The 23,774-nt window shown below is 40.7% G+C and overlaps 1 protein-coding gene across 6 annotated transcripts in view; it reads right to left on the bottom strand.

Annotated features, from left to right (window-relative positions):
• The window catches only part of USP54 (ubiquitin specific peptidase 54), a 105,970-nt gene that overhangs the window by 36,705 nt on the left and 45,491 nt on the right, over positions 1-23,774 (bottom strand). For 5 of the 6 annotated variants that reach the window (XM_082223559.1, XM_082223560.1, XM_082223555.1 and 2 more), the window contains exons 2-6: positions 15,792-16,618; positions 10,957-11,049; positions 3,883-4,017; positions 1,831-1,944; positions 1,630-1,712 (exon numbers count right to left, since the gene is read on the bottom strand). In XM_082223559.1, coding sequence (XP_082079685.1) covers positions 1,630-1,712; positions 1,831-1,944; positions 3,883-4,017; positions 10,957-11,049; positions 15,792-15,938 — 572 coding nt within the window. In that variant the 5' untranslated portion in view covers positions 15,939-16,618. The remainder of the gene's footprint in view (positions 1-1,629; positions 1,713-1,830; positions 1,945-3,882; positions 4,018-10,956; positions 11,050-15,791; positions 16,619-23,774) is intronic. The other variant, XM_082223556.1, reaches the window with a different exon arrangement.

The following is a 23,774-nucleotide window of genomic DNA, read 5'->3' as shown; positions in this document are numbered from 1 at the left end:
CATTTTACTGTTACAAAATTGCACACACATAAATCATAAAACATGAGACGACTGACAAAAAAAAGGGCCACGGGGGGGAGGTGTAAAATACTAAACATATTATTTTACCGAACATAATAATGAAGCGATTACAATAAACCAGTTCAATGAATTGTTCAACGAATCAACTTGGAAAACACAGAATAATAGCAGTGAGCTAATGAGCAGTGCCCGCTTGTCTACACCATATTGCAATATAAGTTGTAGGTATTTCTTGTCCACACGTTGTTTAATTTGTATATTTAATCAAATCACACCGTGCAGTGTAAAAATTATCTCATTTTCCCTCTGGTTTTCATATCTTAAAATTTTAATTCTAATTGGCTAAAGCACTTCTTCACGCAATGCACAGTTAAACTATGGAACTCCCTCCCACAGGAGCACAGCTGTCACCTTTTCCCTTTTCTTGCGAGGAATCCTATTCGGAATAAGGGAATTTCCCCTTTAAAAAAGGGAAACGTTGTCAGCTATGCACAGGAGGCAGTGACGGCCACCAACCAAGATGGCTTTTTAAAAAGGATTAGACAAATTCCTGGGAGGAGAGAGCTATCTATGGCTATTAGCTTTGCCTCCACAGTTTAAGGCAGCAATGTTTCTGAATACCAGCTGCTGGAAACCACAAGAGGGGAGAATGCTTAAATCCTGCTTGCAAGTTTCCTTGCAAGTCAGTCACTGTGAGAACAGGATGCGGGACGAGATGGGCATGATCCACCAAGCGCCTATTACAGTGGTGCCCCGCAAGACGAATGCCTCGCAAGACGGAAAACTCGCTAGACGAAAGAGTTTTCTGTTTTGGAGGTGCTTCGCAAAACGAATTTCCTATGGGCTTGCTTCACAGGACGACAATGTCTTGCGAGTTCCTGCTGGTTTTTTTTCCTTTCCCCCCTCTTTTTCTAAGCCGCTAAGCCGCTTATCAGCTGATCCGATCAGCAGATAAGCCGCTAAAAGCCGCTAATAGCGCTAATCCGTCAATGGGCTTGCTTCGCAAGACGAAAAAACCGCTAAATGAAGAGAATCACAGAATGGATTCTTTTCGTCTTGCGAGGCACCACTGTATAATTTTAGTGCTGTAAAACACAGGGAGGGGCGTCCTCTTGAGAGCCAAAAGGAGATACAGTGGTACCTCTGGATACGAACGGAATCCGTTCCAGAGCCCCGTTCGCTTCCGGAAGTAAACGTAACACGCGACTGTGCATCTGCGCATGCATGGGTCGCGTTTCGCTGCTTCCGCGCATGCACGTGACGCCATTTTGAGCATCTGCACATGCATGAGCGACGAAACCCGGAAGTAACACGCTCCATTACTTCCGGGTTGCTGCGGAGCGCAACCCGAAAATATTCATCCCGAAGCTACTTCAACCCGAGGTATGACTGTATATAAATGCTTTTATAATATAAATAATATAATATACTATAAATAATATAATAAATAATATAAATAAAAATATCTGAAAAGTATTATTATATCATGAACTGGGGGCTAATTATCAATAATATACATAACATATATGGTATGTTATGTAGATAAGACTCCTGACACAAAGGGAATTTTTTTCCTTTTCTTTTCCATTGCAAAGAAGTGAGACTCACCAGAGTGAAGTGGTCGAGATATAATGTACCATCTGGATAAAGGGCAGTGGGTCAGAGGTGGCACCACAACTGGTACAAACACACTAAATCAGAGAAATAAAAACCGTCAGTAGTCAAAACTGAAAACAGTTTCTCATGCACATTTCCACATTTCTATATCACAGGACTGAATTGGTTTGGGATGGATATGTTGTACCATACCTGCTCAAATAGGGTCATTGCAAACTTCTGATGTGAAATGCAGTGTGGGGCAGTACAGATGTCTTCTTTAGATTCATCTGCAATGTGAAAGTGAATCCGCATTAAGAGGTTTTCCTGTAGCCAGGGAGAGAGGAAATGGAAATAAGAATTATTAAACAATTTCAGAAAGACAAATAATGAAAGGTGACATTTTAGGGTCAGGTGGGATGTACCTTCTAAGTATTCTAAATTTATTTAAGAATTTAGGAGCTTGACAGCTAATGTCAAGAATGAGTTAATGTAACTCAGAAAGCTATCCTGTATTCCATCCATATTGGATGTTACACCAAATCTTCAGGTTTTGCCATTATTATTTTTGACAAATATTCAAATGTCAGTGGTTTGGCTGAAATACAAAGCAGCATCTAAATAGTGGGCTGACAAAGGGTGACAGGCAGAGCCTAGCTATCTGCTTACTGACCTGGTATAACGTTATTATCTTTTGTTCAGTGATTTCTCAAGTACATATAATATTGGCTTAAGTAGTATTGACATACCTTTTAAGGAAAGAAAGTGAAGTAATGAAGTTGTTATAAGGTTTAAGTGGGAACCTATTTGCATTCTCCATCCACAACCTTTATGCCAGCCTACCAGCTTGCAAGGTTAGCAAATATCACATTTTGTGATGACACAAACTGTATACAGTGGTGCCTCGCAAGACGAAATTAATCCGTTCCGCGAGTCTCTTCGTCTTGCGGTTTTTTCGTCTTGCGAAGCACGGCTATTAGCGGCTTAGCGGCTATTAACGGCTTAGCGGCTTAGCAGCTATTAACGGCTTAGCGGCTTTAAGAAAAAGGAAACAAACTCGTAAGAACTCGCAAGACGTTTCGTCTTGCGAAGCAAGCCCATAGGGAAATTCGTCTTGCGGAACGACTCAAAAAACGCAAAACTCTTTCGTCTAGGGAGTTTTTCGTCTTGCAAGGCATTCGTCTTGCGGGGCACCACCGTACTGTATTTGTTAGCATTTATAAACTGGCTTGGCAAGTCTTGAGTTCCTAGCCTTTTCCAGTTTTAGCTACCAAACATTACAGGTGGGTTTTATATAACCAGTTATGACATATCCTTTTACTATTGTGAGTATGGGTACGCAATATGGAAGTGACTGCCAATTAATATTACTTCCCCCCTTTTCACCAGCAGATATAGAAAAGCAGCTTCACAAACCTAGCCAAAATCACAGGGAAACAGGAGCCATATCAACTAAGATTTCCCAGTTCAATTAAATCTGGACACTATGCACCAAAAGTCAGAGGAAACACGGATACACAAAACACTGGCATTCCAAACAGAAGAAATACTGTACCTCAAAACCTTAACTAGTTATAGGGTTTTTTTAAAAGAAAAGGGTAAATATATGGCAGGTGTTAGTGGCAAGAATCATTTAAAATAACAAAATAAGGGAGCAGATGCAACCCACTAGGCACCAAGCAGAGACATCAGATTATGCCAGATATAACACTTTCTCTTCCTGGTAAAATTAACACAATGACTTGGCCAGTACTGTCTCTGAATTCAAGAAAGATCACTCTCTTAACAGCTGCCATGATTGTTTCTCGAACAATGGATGTTTGACGGATTTATGTAAGAGATTCAAAGATCTGAAATTTTAAAATTATGCTTCTACTTAAGCAGCGAGAGAGCAAGAGAGTGAAGGCTAAACTATATCCTTAGTAGAATTTAATGCTATCGTTATTTAAGCCCCAAACTGTGGCTTTTCTCACAGTCTTATTCACAAACACGCAGCTGTTTAGATGGGTTAAAATAGTTGTTAAATTCGCCTGCTTTTGCAACAGTATTATCTTCACTATTACACTGTATAGCCTACCTAAGTGTCTCACTAGAAGCAGCTCAGTGTTCCTCACTACTACCTCTGCTGTAAAATACTTATTATTAATATGAAAAAACCACTTCCCATTTGAGAATATGGGGTTTTTATCTGCTAGTTTGTGCTTAGCAAGGCAAGGCATTCTTTCCTACAAGAATTTTCAGCTATTCCACAGAAGTCATACTCACAAAGCATTCGGCAGCATCATCCATGATGCCCAACTGGAAACGCTGTTCATCTTGAAAAGTCTTTGCAAGAGCACTACGAAGAGCATCAGATGGCAACACTTTCTCACTGCTGCACTGAAACTGGTTAAAGATACCCTAGGATAGGAGGAAAGTTAAAGGTCAACTTTTACATAAGCTCACATTATTTCTTCGGGACAGACACAACGTCTTAAATGAGTGTACATTTACACAAAGTGAATCCAGGTTACCAGTATCTGTCATGTTATCATGTCATATATGAAAACCTTGATACTAACTGCAGACTCAAACTTTCACTCTTTTCCTGCTTTTGGCATCTTAGCTACATGTTTTACTTTTATCCTATTTTTGGTTCACATGCTCGTGCTAAATTAGTGTTTACTAGACAGCACCAGCATACCATCCCCACATCCATACATCAGAGATTACTGCCAGGGATGTTACTGCACAAAACATTTTGCATCTATTTTTGTTAACAACCCTATAAACAACCAGGCTTCAATGTTCTTAAGATACGGCCAACAGGTGGTCGTTTATAGGTTCCTGACTTGCCTGTAACAGTAGGCATCTGACTAGCATAACAAAAGACATCAGCATCTGAAACACATGTAGGGGATTTGACTATTTTAGTCTGACTGCACCTCTTTGCACTGGACTCCATTCTGCTGCAAAGGGTTCCAACAACCAGGAGAAAATTTTCAGGTGTGCAAGGGGATGCAACAGGAAAGGCACTTAAAAAGCCCCAATGTCAAAATGCAAATTGCAGTCCTTAGTTAGTACCCAATGGCAACTATTCTAAACATTCATATTATCAATAAATTGTCATGGGGGAAACATCTGCAAATATAGCTTTAGCAAAATTGGACTTAAGAATAAATACGTAGAAAATCCATTTTTATTCTAAAAACAATCCTGTGAGGCAAGTTAGGCTGACAGATTGTGTCTAGTTGAACAAGCTTCATGGTGGAGTGATTTGAGACTGAGCTTCTCCAATCCTAGTTTGGCACTATAACTACTACACCCCAGACGTGTATGACTTACAGTCTTAGACCCACTTGTTTGCTGATTGCTGGTATTTTGTTACATTTTTTGTCTCAAATGGTTTAAATTATTCTATCCATTTTAGTCCTAGTATAGTCCTTTTAAAAACGTTTTACTACTAAAAGCAACCCCATTTGATTTCATCTACGGCTAGAAATATTCCAATCCACTTTCCATTACAACTAACTCAAAGCTTCTTAGTGTTAGTGACCTTAGGGACTCTGTCTTCTTCCAGTCTGCAATAATTTCTACCTTTCTAAATGAGCAATTAACTTCCTATGATGCTAACGGGCTTCTAAACGTAACGCTAATGAAATCTTGTGGAGGACCGTCTCCTAAGCATCACAAAATCTTCTTAGCTGGCAAAAATCAGTTTCAACATTTTGTTTACCTATTCCAAAACATGCAACGGAGTATTTTGAGCTCTTTGGAGAAAGGACAGGGAACAAAAACAATAAAATGCATAAATAAAAAAATCATGTCTCCACCTCCATCGTTCTGCCCGGACACTGAGGTCCAGCACCGAGGGCCTTCTGGCGGTTCCCTCACTGCGAGAAGCCAAGTTACAGGGAACCAGGCAGAGGGCCTTCTCGGTAGTGGCGCCCTCCCTGTGGAACACCCTCCCACCAGATGTCAAAGAGAACAACAACTACCAGACTTTTAGAAGACATCTGAAGGCAGCCCTGTTTAGGGAAGCTTTTAATGTTTGATGTATCACAGTATTTTAATATTCTTTTGGAAGCCGCCCAGAGTGGCTGGGGAAACCCAGCCAGATGGGCGGGGTATAAGTAAATAATAATAATAATAATAATAATAATAATAATAATAATAATAGTTGTTATTATTATTATTATTATTATTATTATTATTATTATTATGTTATCACATACCTTCCTTTGATCTATTTTTGCCATAAGATTTCAAATTCCCAACCAGCATTTCAACTTAAAATCTCAGCCATAAAGTATGAGCCAATGTGGTTGCGGAGAAACTTTTCATGGATAGGCAGGTGGGAGCCCAGGAGCTCCTGAATTTGCCTCATTACTGCCTGGGGGCTGGAGGGATGCAGTTCACCTGGGGAGAAGGCCCTTGCAACACCCCTCCGGGGCTTAAAGCTAGCAGGAGAAGAGCCATGGGGCCCGGGTTAGCTTTGAACGCTCCAGATGGTGTGGTGTCAAGAGCGGAGGAATCAGGCACCTGAATGCAAGAAAGGTCAAGAATTTGAGAGAGGAGGAAGCACATGAGACACGGGGACCGAGAGCCTGCATGAGGAGAGACTGGGAGCAAACTGGAACAAAAGGTACAGGGCTCGGCTAGAAGTCCTTTGCAAGAAGGACCAGGATTAGAAGCTCTTAATGGCAGGAAGAAACTGAAAGGTGCTTCGTAAGCCTGGATTCTAAGCAATAAGCTCAGTGGGAATCTTTTCATTTGGGAGTAAAAGGTAACTTGGAATCTGTAAGGAAGATGCTTATTAATAGATTGTTTATTTGTAAGAATCTTGGATCCTGATTTAAGTTTTGTAAATTGTTTAGCACTGATTGAAATGGTTCATTTTCATGGTTTCCTTTAAATCATTTTAAAACAATGGAGTAGGCTTTATGTCTTCAAGAGTAAAAACTTTAGTTTTTGGGTGAAGGGTGAAAATCTATCAGCATGTGCTTATCAAAACAATATACTCTGGCTTCTCCTCAGATCGCATCAAATCAATATCGTGTAGATTTATGTATACAATATCGTGTAGATTTATATATATATATATTCAATACGAGGGAGAAGGCTCCAACGTTTTGTTCAAGCTCCGTGAATAAAATATTAACTTCCATCCAGCGATCTTTAATTTTTTTTTCAAACGGAAATAAAACCACCAGTAAGCATTATTAGAATTAGACATCCTAAGAGTTATTTTCTGGTTCCATTTTCCTAATCCTAATTCTATTTTCAAAATTAAGCACAATCCGTTTGGCCCTTTAATTTCCATTTTTATGTGTAATGAGAGTTTTTCTGAATACAAATCATGAGTCATGCCACCTTTAGTCAGTCTTTTTAAATAAAGAATTTTCATGGGTGAGGAAGGAGCTTAAAAAGGCACTTTTCAACATTCATTTAAAAAATCAAATTCTACAATAAAGCAATACTACGATCACTGTATTTGCAGTCCAATGAAATTTCCCTATTAACCTTTAGGGCTGCCTGTTTACTAATATGGAGCAAGCCTCACTTCTAGAAGGGCAGGGAATTTGCACACTAGATGACCTCTGGGCTCCTTTAGGAAGAACAGTGAGTTCGGGGCCTGCAGGGGCACCCCAGGGCATTTTCCAAACAAGAAATATAATAAATAATAAATACTTAAAGTGTAGATTAGGAAAAAGGAGGCTTGGCAAGAGACTAAAGGAAAGCATAGAGTATCATCTTAAAAGAGGTATTCACCCTTCTTTCACACACCTACTTTCCTAAAATGACACCTGTGTATGACCTAAAAAGCAAGGAAAATATACTTATTGATGAAGAAATATTGTTTTTACCTTTGTGCAAATTTAATCAATAGATTAACAATTATTTAAACTGCTGTCAACAAAAATCTGCTACCAAAATAGGAGGAAATAATTTTTTCTTGGACCCAGCAACATTGCCCCAGAGTGACAGTAGACTACTTAATAACTAATGGCTAATGATAAAAAATAAGAAAGGTAATGATACACAACAATTATTTGCCTTGCCTTTTCTCAAGACAAATGTTTCTACTAACACTGCTGCAGATGATAGCAACTGGGGTGTGAATGAGAGACAGAGGGGAAAAAATGTTAAGCCTTAATAATGTTAAGAATTTAGGGGTGCTAATGATTTAATTAAGGTTTGGGGTGGCAAAAGCTACCATATTTTTCCAGGTATAACCTGACCCTGTGTATAAGATGACCCCTATTTTGGGAGGCCAAAATTAAGAAATTTAAAAATTAAGGAAGTTGTTGAGCTTCTTTTTGCAAGCAGCTCCAGCCCTCAATTACTTAACTTATTAACCTGTGTATAAGACGACCCCCCCCCCCAATTTCAGAAAAAAGGTAGTCTTGCACATGGAAAAATACGGTAGTCTCCCAGTGTGAAGTGATAGCTAGACTCATGCATTTAAGTGTGCAATTAAGCTAAGTATCAAAAGCCAATTAAGTGAGGAGGTGACTTGAGGTGTTTAATTAAGCTTGTGTTAAAAACTGAGTCATACTATCTAGGGGTTAAAACCCAAGGAAGCATAGTGTGTATTCTAGGCACACTTCCTGGGTTGCGTATAAGACATTGTAATACTAGTCAATCAACAAGTGTTAATGAAGTAAAGCAAAAATAGTGGGGGGGGGGAATTAACCATTAGGAGTTCAAAGCCTCAAAAGAAATAGGTGTTAGAGAGCAAATGAATGGAGTCTTCCCTCCCTCTATAGACAAAGAGGGCTTAATTCAGGGAAAGGATGTAACCAGGAAGCAGAGAGGAACAGTTAAGCTGGGATGTGTCATGCAGAACAAGAGAGGCTGCAGAGAAAAGATCCTGATGCTGCGACTATGGAGTAAGCTGGCACGCTTTGGGGTGCTGCCGCTGTGAACCCCTCCAATGAAAGCTTCAGGTTGCATATACGTGCAACTAAACCATAGATCATAAAGACACTAATTCTGCAAACCACAAACCCTGGCTAAGCGCCAAGACCCTTGGAATCATGTGCACCGCTTGACACAGATTTGGGTGGCCTGTAACAATTCACCCTTTGACTGAAGGAGAGAATGCCTACTAATCCAGGTATGTATCTCGTTCCTTAAAATAATGTGTGCGTTTATCCTGCTCCAAAAATGAGAAGAATGTGTGTAAGTCTGCCTTAATAACATGTGTGTTTCCGTGTATGTATCTTAGTGAATGAATGTATGATTACACACAGAACAGGAAACTTGTGGCTCTCCAGACACTCCTGGGCTACAACTTCTCAGGGCTGTGGGTTTGAGCCCCACACGGGGCAAGAGAGTCCCGCATCACGGGGGTTGGACTAGATCAGTGTTTCCCAACCGGTATTCCGCGGCAGACGAGTGTGCCGTGAGACGTTGCCTCGTGTGCCGCGAGATGCCTGGAGGGAGGCGGGCGAGTCGGGCGGCGAGAGGCGGGGCGGCGGCGGCGGCGAGGTGAGGCCGCGCCTCCTGCTGCTGCCTGACGCTCCTCCTCGCAGCCGGCAGCGCTGCCTGGGCGCCTCCGCGCGACTCTGCCTCACTGGGTTTGGTCTCCCAGCAGAGACGGGTCACACACACACCTCCCTCCCTCCCTCAGCCTGCGCGGAGGGAGAGCCAGAGAGAGGCATCGCTCCTGCGCGGCGGGAGAGGGAGCAGCCGGAGGGCTCCCCCAAACGAACGCATGGGACCGGAGGGGAAATCCTCTCCGAGGAGGATTGAGCGCAGCTGAGAGAAGCCTTTCGAGGAGCTGCCGTGTCCCCTGGAAACCCCCTTCCCAGCTCTGCCTGCCTGCCTGCCCAAAGCTTGGAGGTTCCCCGGCAAGGGGGAGGGAAAAAACTTTCACTTTTGTGCGTCCCTCCCGGCGTGACGCTGCGTGCTGACGTCACGGGGCGGGGCTTTAATGGTGGTGTGCCGCGAGATTTTTTTTCAGTAAACAGGTGTGCCGTTGCCCAAAAACGTTTGGGAAACACTGGACTAGATGATCCCCATGGTCCCTTCCAACTCTATGATTCTATGAAAACTCCAACCATCTTTAGCCACTGGTCATTCTGGATGGGAGTTGGGAGTCTAACAACATCTGAAGGGCCACAGGTTCCCCAATCCTGGAACAGAGGGAGTGTCTAGCCTAACAAGAGGACATTTTGAAAGAACAAGTTGCCAGTGGCGCCAGGAGTCTCAGAAACCAGAACACAGCTTTAGCAATGTAAGTAGATCTGTACAGATGTACATAATTTATTTTGCTTGCTCAATATGGACTTACCTACTAAAATTAGAACAGTACATTTCTTGTCCCTAATGTCAGTCCAAACACTGTGTGTCTCAGCTTTCACCTCAGAAAACACCCGTTCTGCCCAGAAAGTTAATTCTTCCTGCTTTTGTTACATATGAAAAACTTCTAATACAGAAGCTCTAGCAGAATGTACAAATCAATGCTGCATTCTTCTCCACCAACAACAAAACACCCTCTGTCCTACATCCTGGCACTACAATCCCTGGAAGGCAAACAAACTCTTTGTGGCATGCTTAGCACCAACAGACCAATCCTCCCCCCCTTCCCTGAGCAGAGATAAACAAACTCCAAACCAAAGTCATACATTAGATGAATAAAGAAAGCAAGGACTGTGCACAGCAGACATCAAAATGAATAATAGATCAGAAAATTGTTCTAGTGTCAAGGCAGCACTTCTGCATCCTACAGTCACTAAGACAGCTGGCCTGAAAGCAAGTAGGAGCCTTGATCCATGCATCACTACCACTCACGGTTGTTTTCCCAAGGCAGAGGTTTAGGATTGCAGCTCAGATTATGAAAGCTACAATAGGAGCACGTCTTATTTTGATATGAGCAGGTATGACAGGTTCTGAACGACGACACTCAATGTAGACGAAAGCATATGAGCGGTAAGACACAAATTAACTCTTGCAGAATGTGAATTTATATTCACATGAATGGAAAAATCACAGTGAGGAATTTCTTGCTGGAGAAACCTGAGTTATAGTCCATAAATTGAAGCACTTCACAAAGTTCTATCTCATGGCTTCACTTCAGTGTGACCAAAGTATAGCTTGAAAGTAAAGCGAGGCACATACCTTGAAATACTGCTACAACATTATTATGACTTTTGTTGTTTAAATCTCATTTTGTATGTTTGTTTGTTTGTTTGTTTGTTTGTTTGTTTGTTTGTTTATCTATCAGTCATGAGCTTCTCTGAGCTCCTGCCTGGAGGAAGGGCAGGATAAGAATCTTCAATGAATGAAGATGGAGCTAATATACACTTACTTTTTCATCTGAACTGAACTGAACTGAACTGACAAATTACTCACTTTGAGAGCACAAAATATACAGGAATCTCCCATACACTTGTGTGTTGTAAGTTGTCGAAAACTACGTCGAAATATATCCAGATGCCAGAGAACCTGTAAAGCAAAGAAGAAGAATGTGATTTTTAAATTATCCATTTCAGAATGTCTTAGATAAGAATCTCTTGCTAAAATTAGACAGATAATAAATTCATCAACAGCATCTAAGTACCTTTGGGATAAATCTAATCTGGAGATTAGCATTTTTTTTAACCTTATCTATTTCTATCCCAATGTTTGAGTTAGTATCATAGAATCATAGAATTGTAGAGTTGGAAAGGAACCATGTGGGTCATCTAGTCCAAACCCCTGCAATGAAGGAATCTTTTGCCCAACATGGGGCTCAAACCCACAATCCTGAGACTGAGAGCCTCATGCTCTACCAGTCAATTTATCCCAGAGAATAAAAATTAAAAGAGTAACAGATAAAAGGGGTTAAGATCCAGGATTGAAAGAGGTATGCTTTATCAGAATAAACTAGGTGATATGAGTATTCCTAATATATTTCAAACACATACCTCACATTATTCAGCCACTTTATTTATATGAGCTTTTTGCCCACTTGTTCTGTCCTCAAGCCTTTTCTAATCTCTTAAGCAGGTCACAGTAAGTTACAGAGTTTTTAATTAACCATAGTTTCCCATTTCATAAGAACGAGGAAACTATGGTTATGAAATTCATAATAAGCTAGGATCATAAACCACGGCTTGAATTTGCTGTAAAATCCTGGTTTCTTCCAAACCTAGTAACTACAGTTTCCCAATTTGGAAAGGAGAAGGAATCAGTGCCTTTTAGTTTCTTTTTAGTAAAGAAAACTAAGGTGTGATACGATAGAGTTGTATAAAATTATGCATGATGTGGGAAAAGCAATTAGACCAGTTCAGAGAGTATGGATCTACCACTGGCTACTAGTTTTGGCAGCAATGGAGCAGCAGCAAAATACTACACTATATATCCAGCCACTATTAGGAGTGTTCCTCTTCATGGTTCCAGCCAGCATGCAACAGGAAGCTTGTAGAGCTTTTTAAAGTTGGCACCTTCCCCCTGCCCCCATCACCCTCTTAAAACCTTCTTCCTCCACCCAGTGCTACAAAGGTGACTCCCCATTTACACAGGGTTACGTTCCAGGCCCCGAGTGCATGGGAAATGTATGTAAGTGGGCAGCACTCTGTTGAGTCCTTGTGGCTCACAAGGAGACCACCCTTGGAGACCAAAGAGGATGCCCTCTTTGAGCTTTGGGGCGGGTCTTCTCGTGAGCTGGACACACAGTGGGCCTTTGTTAAGGCTCTTCAGCTGACATGCGGGAAAAGTGAATGTCAGGTTTTAGGTAGGGAGGCTGAACTGTCTCAACAAAACCCCACTGCACCTCTGGCTTGTGTGGAGATGCTCTCCAAAGCCTAAAAAGAATGTCCTCTTCAGGCTCTGGGGAGGGTCTCCCCACGAACCAGTTCTGGGTTCCCAGCACTACATGCATGCATGGTCACGCACAAGTGGGGAGTTCCCTGTATATCAGCTATCAGTGTGGGTATATATTTATTTATTTATTTGTGTGTGTGTTTAACTCTGGCTTATACCCCCCACAGCGCCAATGCTCAAGTATGTCAACTTTCCCTCTCTTCCTTCATTCTCTGTTTTTAACTGATGCCTTCAACTTCCATGGATCAACTGTCCTAAAACACAAACTTAATTGCTAGACTCATAGTCTTAGTCTGCCTGACTTTTTCCCTTTACCGCTTTTTTCTCTCCCCAGATGGAAATGAGAGTTGCCTATAGAAAATAATTAAAAATCCAGGATTTTAGAGGAGATGTAATTGCCAGCAGCATGTTCTTTCTCCACCTCCAGCCCAGAACAAAGTAGCAGCAAAGGCAGAAGTTAATCCCAGAAGCTTTTCTCCAAACAATTATATGGATTATGTAGAATATTCTTATATTCATGCTCACAACATTCCATAGGTCATGGAAGCTCAGGTTTCTTTCTTTCTTTTTCTTTTAGTGTACCAACTTATACTTCCGCTTGCCAGTTTTGTTTCAAAATTGATAGAATGTTCACTATCAAAATGATCTTATTTTTAATATATTTAAATGCTAATTTGATTGTGTGAATGCAAGGTATTAAAGCCTGGACAATGCAAGGTATTAAAGCCTGGACAATGTCTTCTTCGTCTTCTTTTAATTAAAAAGCTTTAGTTATTGTCTGGATCTGAATTTCTTTACCAAGATAGTCAAATGTTTAATGGCTCAATAAATTCTTTTTTATATTAAAGCATCCCATAATATTGGATCTGGGGAGCAGTTCAAATTAGGGTGGTCATATTGTATTTTATATAGGCTAGCATTATCTGCAGTAAGGGATAATCCTAAAAAAATAAAATATGGCTCTTAAAATAATAACTTTAATAAACTAATTTTATGAACATGCACAAGATGCTCCATTATAACAAGTCATAATACTGGTCCATTTAGCTCAGTGTTGTCTACACTGCTTGGCAATGGATCTCCACGGTTTCTGATTGGAATCTCTAGATAGGACTAGTAAAGACGCCCATGTTGGGCAAAAGATCCCTGCATTGCAGGGGTTGGACTAGATGACCCACATGGTCCCTTCCACTTCTGCGATTCTGTGATACTAACTCAAACATTGGGATAGAGATAGAGAAGGTTAAAAAAATGGGACCTTCATCACGCAAGGCAGTTATGCTCTAACATTGAGCTACAGCCCTTCATAGCATCTAACCAATAAAGGCATAGGTAGGCAAACCGAGGGCTGGATCCGGCCCAATCACCTTCTAAATCCGACCCGCAGATGCTCCGGGAATCAGCGCATTTTTACATGAGTAGAATGTGTCCTTTTATTTAAAATGCATCTCTGGGTTATTTGTGAGGCCTGCCTGGTGTTTTTACATGAGTAGAATGGGTGCTTTTATTTAAAATGCATTTCTGGGTTGTTTGTGGGGCGTAGGAATTCGTTCATCCCCCCCCCAAAAAAAATCATCCGGCCCCCCATAAGGTCCGAGAGACAGTGGACCGGCCCCCTGCTGAAAAAGTTTACTGACCCCTGAATTAAAGGCTTTTATCATTTCGCTGACTAAGCCAAAGATTAAAGTTCTCTCTGCAGTTTATAACATAATAATGGTTCTATATTTTGGATATGACCAAATTCTAGGTCTGGTATAAGTTCTAACTACTAAAGTGTAGTTTATCTCCTCCTCACTGCCAGCTTGCTGTTAGAAGTAATTTTCATATTTAAAAGATAGGAAACCTAAATATAACTATTTAAAAATGTCACTTGTTGTCCTGGATGTTTGCAGATAAAGCAACAGAAGTACAATGAGTGCCTCTTAATATGAGACAGTAAACCAACACTTCCTCTTCTAGCTTTTCCCCTGGTCTACTGATCAAGGACCATGAGCATAGGCAGTGGGCTGGGGGGCACTTGCCCCCTCCCATCAAGTAAATAAATAAAAATACTTAACTGGCCATTTCTGTCGCAGATAGATCAGTTCTCCCCCCACCCCCAACATAAATCCTGGCTATGCCCATGTCAAGGACCTAGTTTTAAATAGGGGTGATCATATTTTCCAGGTGAAACCATTTCAGGTCCACTACTAAATAAAGTTTCATCGGTTTCAAAGTGGCAACCATGCAAAAAAAAAAATAGGAATGGGCTGCCTCAATAAAAATAAGCAGATACATGTCCCGCTTCAGAGCAACTCCATTTAACACAGAGCTTAGACACAGATATACTCCAAAACCCTGCGGTTTTGCTATCAATGTCATTTAGTGAAACATCATGTGTATCCATAACACTGCCTGGAACTACTTGCTCAACAGTTTTCCATGCCTCTCTTAGTAAGGGAAAATCAAACGTGATATGCCACTATCCATAGAACTAAAGCAGCCAATAACAATAATCACACCTGCACAAAAATATTTCTGCATATTTTTGTCTCTAATCAAAAAGAATATGTCTTGCTCTCATAAAACTGAGTAATTCTATTGGTTACCCTGTACTAGTACCAACAATCTCTGGTGTGAACAAAATCAGATGTATGTCTATCCTGGCTTTATTACCAAAGTTTCATAGTCCTGAGCAATTAGATCAAATGCTTTAGCAAATCTTTTCATAAAATTAGAATAATAGGTACCACTTAAACTTATTCTAAACATACTGTGTAATTAATCCAAAGGACTATTATAAATAATTGTCACAAGCTAATGGGGCATTTCCTGGCATTATAACATTCCAACTAATGCTTGCTAAAAAAAAAATATTATTACTATTACACAATTTATATGTTATGCACCCTACACCAGCAGGCCCTACGGTGGGTTACAACAATTTCAAAATTCAGAATTAAAAGCAGTGAAAACATACATTTACAAGAACAGGGTGTGCCCACGCCATTTATTCCCAAGCACAACTTTCACATGGGAGCCAATTTGAAAAGCCTACATAAAGATTGTGCAACAGAGTCTTACCTCAACCCAGTCTCAAATCCAAACCACTGCTAACAGCCTTGCAATTGTATATGATTTCGAAGTAACATTTGTTACCACTCTGAAATACATTTTAACCTCATAAAATAATTAAATGAATTTCTACAAATCCGAGACAAGAAACAATAATTGTACCAGTGACTGGTACCTGAATTAAGAGGAAATAAATTCATAGAAGCGTTTGATAGTTTTTACGTTGTTGCTTTGCTGTTTAGGTGTTCTCACAGAAGCACCATAGCACAAAAAAATTAAGAGAAAAACTATGTATAAAAGATAGGCACACATTCTTTTAGATTTCTTACCTGCAATGCACTATTCAAGAAACAGCTGTTCTGTCCAGGCTCATTGCTGAGACCTTTACTAGGTGCTATAGATGTTGTATTACGTGGAGTGAACATTCCTTGTACAGTGCCCCGTCCCACTGAAAAATAATTCCTCTTCCAAGACATCTTTCACACTTCAGTCTTTATCATATGGAAGGTTTTATACCTGCATGTTATGTACGCAAAGTCCTTTCCTTGATTCAAAATCAGAAGTAGCTTGCATAACACCAAAACAAAATTCTGTCTCCAGATTTCTCATTTGTATTGCATCAAGGTATAGTAAACCATAATTTTATTCAAATGCTGCTAATTTTGCTATATAAAACTACAGTCCATGTAGAGAAACACCTGTCATAACAGCTGAAAAGATGGAAGGCAAACTAAAAGAAGTCATAGTCTTTCAAGGAGCGTTGTGTTTATGTGCCATCCTTTAGTATAAAAATAGTAACAATTCAGGTAACACTTTGCAAATAATAAAATTGCAAGTGTTCAAAATGGATACAAAACAAGCAAAAACAAAAACAACTTCCCTTTCTTATGAAATCTTCTCAGACTGATGAGCCAAATCCAACAGAGAAAAGATCCAGTAAAGAAAAGCCAACCCCCTCACTGCTTCTTGTCAGTAGTTTCTTGCTGGAATACTGATTCAGGCAAACTGGCTCTTTAGAAGCTGAGCAAAGGAGAGATTCAAGAATAATGTTCTTTAATCCGAGCAGAAAAAGGTCTTCCTGAAGTTCTTTTAACGTCCTGCGTAGAACTTGAGCAGTTTCTTCTAGTGTTCCTTCTCTTGCAAATGGAATGCCTAGCTGTGCCAGAGAGAGAGAGAGAGAGAGGAGAGAGAGAAAAATAATCAAAGGCTTGCATCACTTAATTACTCACTTGGTTTTGTTCTCTTCTGCCAAGATTAGCATTGCCTCACCTCCTACCAGAAACTCGGGACCAGAGTCAAAACAAAGCAAAACAAAATCCCAACCCGAATCTAACCATTGCAGCTAAGAAGCATTACCATGGTCAGGTTTAGAGATACTCCTAGAACAGAAAACTTGCATATTTTAAGACATTACACATAGCTTTTTACAATGAGACTATAGCAGGCATAGGCAAACTCCGGCCCTCCAGATGTTTTGAGACTACAATTCCTATCATCCCTGACCACTGGTCCTGTTAGCTAGGGATGATGGGAATTGTAGTTCCAAAATATCTGGAAGGCCGGAGTTTGCCTATGGCTGGGCTTTAGTATCTCTTGCTACACACATGCGCAGAGAAATCTCAAAGTAGCCAGTTATTTACCTAGCTCTATTCTGGATAATTACAAATGACAGTTTTCTATTCAGTATTTTAGATATGGTTCCTAAATCACTGTTGAACATGGAAGAGATGGCAGACAGAAAATTCAGTTCATTATGGTGAAGATTAAGATTCTTTCAAAGGTTTGTTTTTTTTATTTCCCAGTGTCGCTTGTTACCTAGGTGTTTTTAATTCAGGCAGCACATTCTTCCAGATGTGCAAAAAACCATCAAATAAAAGCGAAAAACCCATGAAGAAAATAATCTGTTTGCGGAACTAAACGGTGGAGGTAGAGAGAGGAGAGAAAACTTCCTCCCTGTTAGGGAATTCTTAATTCAAGCAGGATAAACAGTCAGAACACTTGGGATATCAGCTTGCATAGGGTTATACCGCAGCAGAGAGGACAGGCTATGGACAACCTACAGCTGTTTACCACTACTGTCTCGTGTCTTGGCTTACACATGGGAGTGAGCACCTGAACTACACACTAAGAGGAGAGTTCTACTATAGAGTCTCTTGCTGTTCACATGGGTGTGTGTATGTTAAAAAGCCTTTTGCCAGTGTCTTACTTTCTGTTGATACAGGATAAAAGTGTTGGTAGAACAAAATGGTGTGTCCATTAGTTTTTCAGATGGGGGCTATTGTTGGGGACCAAATGAAAAGCATTTGGAGACTGCCTTTCCTTCCCGGACCTCCATTATATACCATGTTTCTTATTAGCATATAAAGAACACAGTCCAGAAAAAAATACAAATGTGTGTTCCAATGCAAGCTTCAGTCATCCTAATGCATATTTTGTTCTTTCATTTCATTATCTGAAGATCAGATTCTACAAAATATTAATTAAGTCTCCACATCCCTATGAAGTAAGAAAGCATAATTCAGATTTTGCAGAAGAATTATTCCTTTAGTGCCCTAACTATTCATCTATGCTCCTTTAGGGGATGCAAGTGCAAAGAATAAGAACAAACCAGTTCTCCAACATTCCTAAACACTGAATAATACCCAAGACCTATTCCAATAATGCCAGTCCCAGTCTTTGCTCAAACTCAAAAGCCAATCCAGAAGCACTTAATGCAATGAATTCAGTGACAACTACTCATTTATATAGCCTTAAAATATAGCCACATTATCTATAACTATATGAATTAATTCTATTGTGGCAAAAGAAAAAAAATAGGATTACACTGTGGATTCCAAACTAATTATTTCAGTTTGACAGAAGCAAAACAAATTCCTTTATTGCAAAGTATATATAAGAGCAGCAGAATATGAAAGAGATTATATCCAATGGTGACTTTGCCTTACAGGTAAATATTTATATTTACGCCAAGTCAGAGTACCTAAATTTGCAAAAATAAAAACACCCAACCCCCCCCAAAAAAAATGTCTACTGCCATATCCAATTCTATTTCAGAGGGTCTTCTCAATCTTTAAAAACATCTTTTTGAAAGTGTACGTGTACAGAAATCCATTCTCACCTTCACCTATATGAAGCTACTCCACATGTAAATCAAAGTTTGGGGGGCATTAGTAAAAAAGGACTCTTGAATACAGTGTCAATCAGCCAACTAAAAGTCCAATTAAACAACACTGATCTAAACTGAAGCCACAAATGAGAGATGAGAGTAAACAAGTTTCTTAAATAACATCTCTCGGAAGGAAGATGTCTGTATCTGGGGCATATGTGAGTACTTATCCTAGTACCCTAGAGTCACTAGGCAAGTCAATTAAAAAAAATATTAAATGGTGCCTTAAGCATCCAAGATTTACCACTGGGACAATAATGAATTGCTAACTGCTGCCACTTACTGAATTAACAGAGCAGTAAGATTCAAAATATTTTGAGGAGCAAGCTTCTGACAAGGGTACTGAGTCACCTTTCTGCCAGCTTCTCAAATCTCTTCCCACTCAGTTTCCTAGAAGTTACACACCTCTGCAATAGCATGGCTGAGAGAGGCCAAGGAAATATGTGGGGCAAGCTATAACGGTTTAGACTCTATCCAGATCAGATTACTTAAACAAAAAAGGATGTTTCTTAATCAGAGCACAAAGAATATAATGTTACAAGTCTTCTGAAAAAAAACAACCAACAAACAATTGTTTCAAACTCCTAAAGTTTCTAAACTTGTCCTATCTGGTATAATAAACAAGTAGTTCCTTTCTTATGTGGTACAGAAGACCCATTGAAACAGAAATTAAAATATCTTGTTCTGTCCTATTAGCACAACACAAACAAGCTCCTGTTCAAAGCCCAGTGCAATTGAGGGATAAACCCTACCCCCTTTTTCCAAACCTGCAGTCAGGCTGGGAAGTTGCTGAGGTGCTCCAAGCTTTCTTGGATATTTCTAACAGGGTTAGATAATTTAACAATGATTTCATAAACAACAAAGTGACCCAGTTAATATGTACCAGGTTAAGTCTATGAAACAAGGGTAGGATTTAGCCAGCCAATTATCAGATGATGCATGTAAGCATTTAATCTTTCACTGTGAAAATTAACATTAATGCTCCTTTAAAACCCCATCTACTATGTGCTGCTGCCTAGAGACAACATAGCAAATGGAAAAAGCTAGACAGTTTTGTTCTCCATCTCTCATAATGTGCTTGTTTGGCATTCCACTTGCTTGTAACACGATAACAGGATGCCACTTTTGCTGTTGTGGTGCATAACCAGAGTGAATTACTTTTCAATCAAGAACATGGTGCAAGAGTACTTTAAAAGGGCACCTACCAAGCAATAGCACATAGTGGGGGGGGGGACGATACTTAACAGTGCAATCCTAATTACTAACAACTCAAAAGGAAGTCCTATTAAATTCAATGGGGCTAAAGAAACAAGTAGGAACTCACACCAAGAAACTATGTGACACTCCAAAGCAATCTAGCTCTCCTTTCATTTAAATGTTATATATGTGGGTACAAATGCCCATTTTTATGTCATGTAGTAAAGTATTCCTTATTGCTTGGAAGCCTGATATGGACTAACTCAGATGAGCATTTGTCTTAGATTTTCCCTTGCAAATATAAATGTATTTTAAAAGCCACATTTGAATTTGATAAAATCACTCTTGATTAGGGTTCATTCACACTCTCATGGGAAACAATAGCGAACCCTGTCCCAAAAAAATGATGAGAATATGGCAAGACTCAAGATCAGAGGTGTGGCAGCCAAAGCAGAGCTGTTTGCTGTGGAAGAAAGCAACCCTAACTGGACAGCTGCTACAACAAACCATTTTCTGCTGTGTTTGGAACAGCAATAGACAAGTGGTATGACAAGGAAGAGGAAAATTGGAGAGAGAGCTTGAAGGCAGAATTTTAGGACTATAGCCTTTGGAAAGCATATTAAGACAGAGATGAGGAACCTGTTTCCCTTTAGAGGTTGTTCGACTCTAGCTTCCATCAGCCCCTGCCAACATTGCAAATGGTGAGGGATAATGGGAGTAGAACTCAGCATCAGGAGGTTACAGGCTCCCCAGCCAGCATCAAGTCAAGGGGTCTCCAAATGGTCCCACCAGTTCATGCCAGTAAGTGCATTTTTATTATTATAACAATATACAACAGAAATACGAGTATAGACATAAAAATAATGAAAAAGAATAAAGTCTGTTCTTGTTCTTACTGCAGGGTGCATTGTGGAGATCTATCATGTCAATATCATGTCCATGGAATCTATGTCCTCAAAGATATTGACAATTCATCCCAGAAGTTTAGATGGAAAATTGGACACACTTAACTATTGTTCCAAAGTTTCATATACTTACAATGAACAGGTGTTGCATTATCCAATGTACTGGTATAAGAAATAAATGCTTGCTATGTTGCTAAAAGCAATTGGGGGGGGGGTGTTGTAATAATGTGCCCACACAACTTACAATTTGAACTAATGTTTCCCAAATTCTCTCTCTTGCAATATTATAAATGAATCTAATGCCCCAGCATGACACAGCATCATGTGGAAAATGTTAATTATCTAGTAAACAAAACATGTTTTGAAAAATATTTTGTGTGTTAAGAAGCAGAACAGATGTATGTCAAACAACATAATGACATAAACAAATCTGTGCAGTTTTGTATTCTCAGGCTAGATGAAGCTACAAATGTAGCACTTCATTTTAATTTTTGTAGCCAATCAATAAAAAACATCTAGTTTCAATTAATTTAAAAAATAAGACTCAATGTGATTAAAACCTATAATATAAATTAAATTAACAATCAGTTAAATTTTAAGGTTCCATTTGTTTCCTTGCTGAAAGCTCTTAAGGAGGTCTTAATATTTAATGACATTAAGGAAAGGGCTAGTCTTTCATTCAACTGCATTAAAATTCATTCTCTGAGAAATCTGTAAGAAGTCTTCTATCTATTGGGCCCTTGGGCAAGAAGCTATCAATAGACCCTTTAGCACCATCCATCCCCCTTTAGATTCAGAAGTCAGGGCCATTTGCCACCATGTGAAAGATCCCAAGGAGGAAGACCTGAGCCTGTTCCAGCTGATCTCTCCCCATTGGACCCATGTACCACCAACTGCCCTGTGGTAACAATCCCAAGGATTTTTTATACAGTGGTGCCTCGCAAGACGAAATTAATCCGTTCCGCGAGTCTCTTCGTCTAGCGGTTTTTTCGTCTTGCGAAGCAACCCTATTAGCGGCTTAGCGCTATTAGCGGTTTAGCGGCTATTAAAGGCTTAGCGGATTAGTGGCTAAAAGGCTATTAGCGGCTTAGCAGCTTAGAAAAAGGGGGGGAGCGGAAAAAAATCGGAACACTCGCAAGACGTTTTCGTCTTGCAAAGCAAGCCCATAGGGGAAATCGTCTTGCGAAGCAGCTCAAAAACGGAAAACCCTTTCGTCTAGCGGGTTTTCCGTCTTGCGAGGCATTCGTCTTGCAGGGCACCACTGTATATTGCTGCTGTTAACGTATTTTAACGTTACTTTTACACCGCCCTGGAAGGATTTGTATCCTGAAAGGTAGAACAGTAATAATAAATTACCAAGCATGAGGATTTCTGATAATATCCAGTCATAAAAGAAGAAGTGTGAGGGCTTTCAATTAAAAATGCACTTTGTTTTTAAGGTAACTGATATCGACAAAAGTGATTATAAAATTGGGAGCACAATTTATTAAAATAAAGCAAAAGGTTATGCAGCTAATATGGAACCCTTATTGGAAGGGGCATAAGGAACTTTATCCTCAAAATGCCTTGCAAATAAGTCACAGAGGACTAATTGATGACTGCAGCGAATCATCCGGGGCTATGAACCAGTATGAAAAGTTATGTTGCACAGCATACTTTAGACCAGGCTTCCTCAACCTTGGCCCTCCAGATGTTTTTTTGCCTACAACTCCCATGATCCCTAGCTAGCAGGGCCAGTGGTCAGGGATGATGGGAATTGTAGTCTCAAAACATCTGGAGGGCCGAGGTTGAGGAAGCCTGCTTTAGACACAATGCAGCAACACGACCACTTTTCTGTCCAGATTGCTTTAAAACTGCCAGGTTCATTCTGGGTTCTCTACCTCCTGTGCTCTAGCTATTGTTTAGCTTGCTTAATTTCTAGCAGCTGTGCAGTAAACCACAGTCCCAGAGAGAATATTTGTGCCACTTGACTAGGTCAATTCAGCATCTTTAAACTTCTTCAGCAAGAGAGCTTGCCAGGTCAGCTGGAAACTCCAGTGGGAGTTTGGAATCCTCCTGAATGCAGCAAGCCTCTGGGGGAGAGAAATTTTAGCTGGCCCCTTATCTTTGCAAAGGTTTTTTCCATTCCTAAAAGTTCCATTCCAACCCACTGTTACAACTATCCATCACAAAAAGTTTGTGATTGGTGTCTTCCACTCACAAACTGTCCCTTTTCTTGACTGCTACAGAATTCCATATTGATATATTGCCAGCAACTTGCAAAGGGCCAGAAACACAGTGGGACATCCCATGGTTGTCACAGTAGCCACAAGCATCCAGGAATAACACTCAGGGCATTTCCAACACTGGGTCCAGGACCATTTCTGTGAGCTCAATTACAGACAAACAGAAATCTCTATTCTGTCCCAAGAACACTAGATACATAGACACAATAAAGCTGCTCTGCTAGACTACCGTATTTTTCGCCCCATAGGACGCACCGCCCCATAGGACGCACCTGAATTTGGGGGGGGGGCGAATAAAGAAGAAAAAATTTTCCCTCCCCAGGCACGGGGCAGGCGCGGGGGAAGCCCGAGCTTCCCCCGACCCCAGCCCCCAGAACAGCCTGCTATCTGCAAGCCTAGGGAGCTGTGCCGGTCTCCCCAGGCTTGCAGAGAGGTGCGCGAAGCCCGGGGGCGCTCTTCAGCGCGCACCAGGCTTCGGAATGCAGGCAGCTCTGCGCTACACTCCGGAGCCCCGCGTGGCTTCACGCCAGGATCCGGAGGGTGGCGCGGAGCTGCAGGAAGCCCTGGAGCACAGGCAGCTCCGCGCCACCCTCCAGAGCCCCGCACGGCTTCGCGCCGGGATCGGGAGGGTGGCGCGGAGCTGCAGGAAGCCCTGGAGCGCAGGCAGCTCCGCGCCACCCTCCGGAGCCCCCCGCGACTTCGCGCCAGGATCGGGAGGGTGGCGCAGAGCTGCAGGAAGCCCGGGAAAGCCTGCATTCGCCCCATAGGACGCACACACATTTCCCCTTCATTTTTGGAGGGGAAAAAGTGCGTCCTATA

Source organism: Podarcis vaucheri, assembly GCF_965113315.1.
Source record: "Podarcis vaucheri genome assembly, chromosome: 5".
Taxonomy (NCBI): Eukaryota; Metazoa; Chordata; class Lepidosauria; order Squamata; family Lacertidae; genus Podarcis; species Podarcis vaucheri.
Note: the sequence above shows the minus strand (reverse complement) of the source record. Positions and strands in the feature narration are given on the sequence as shown.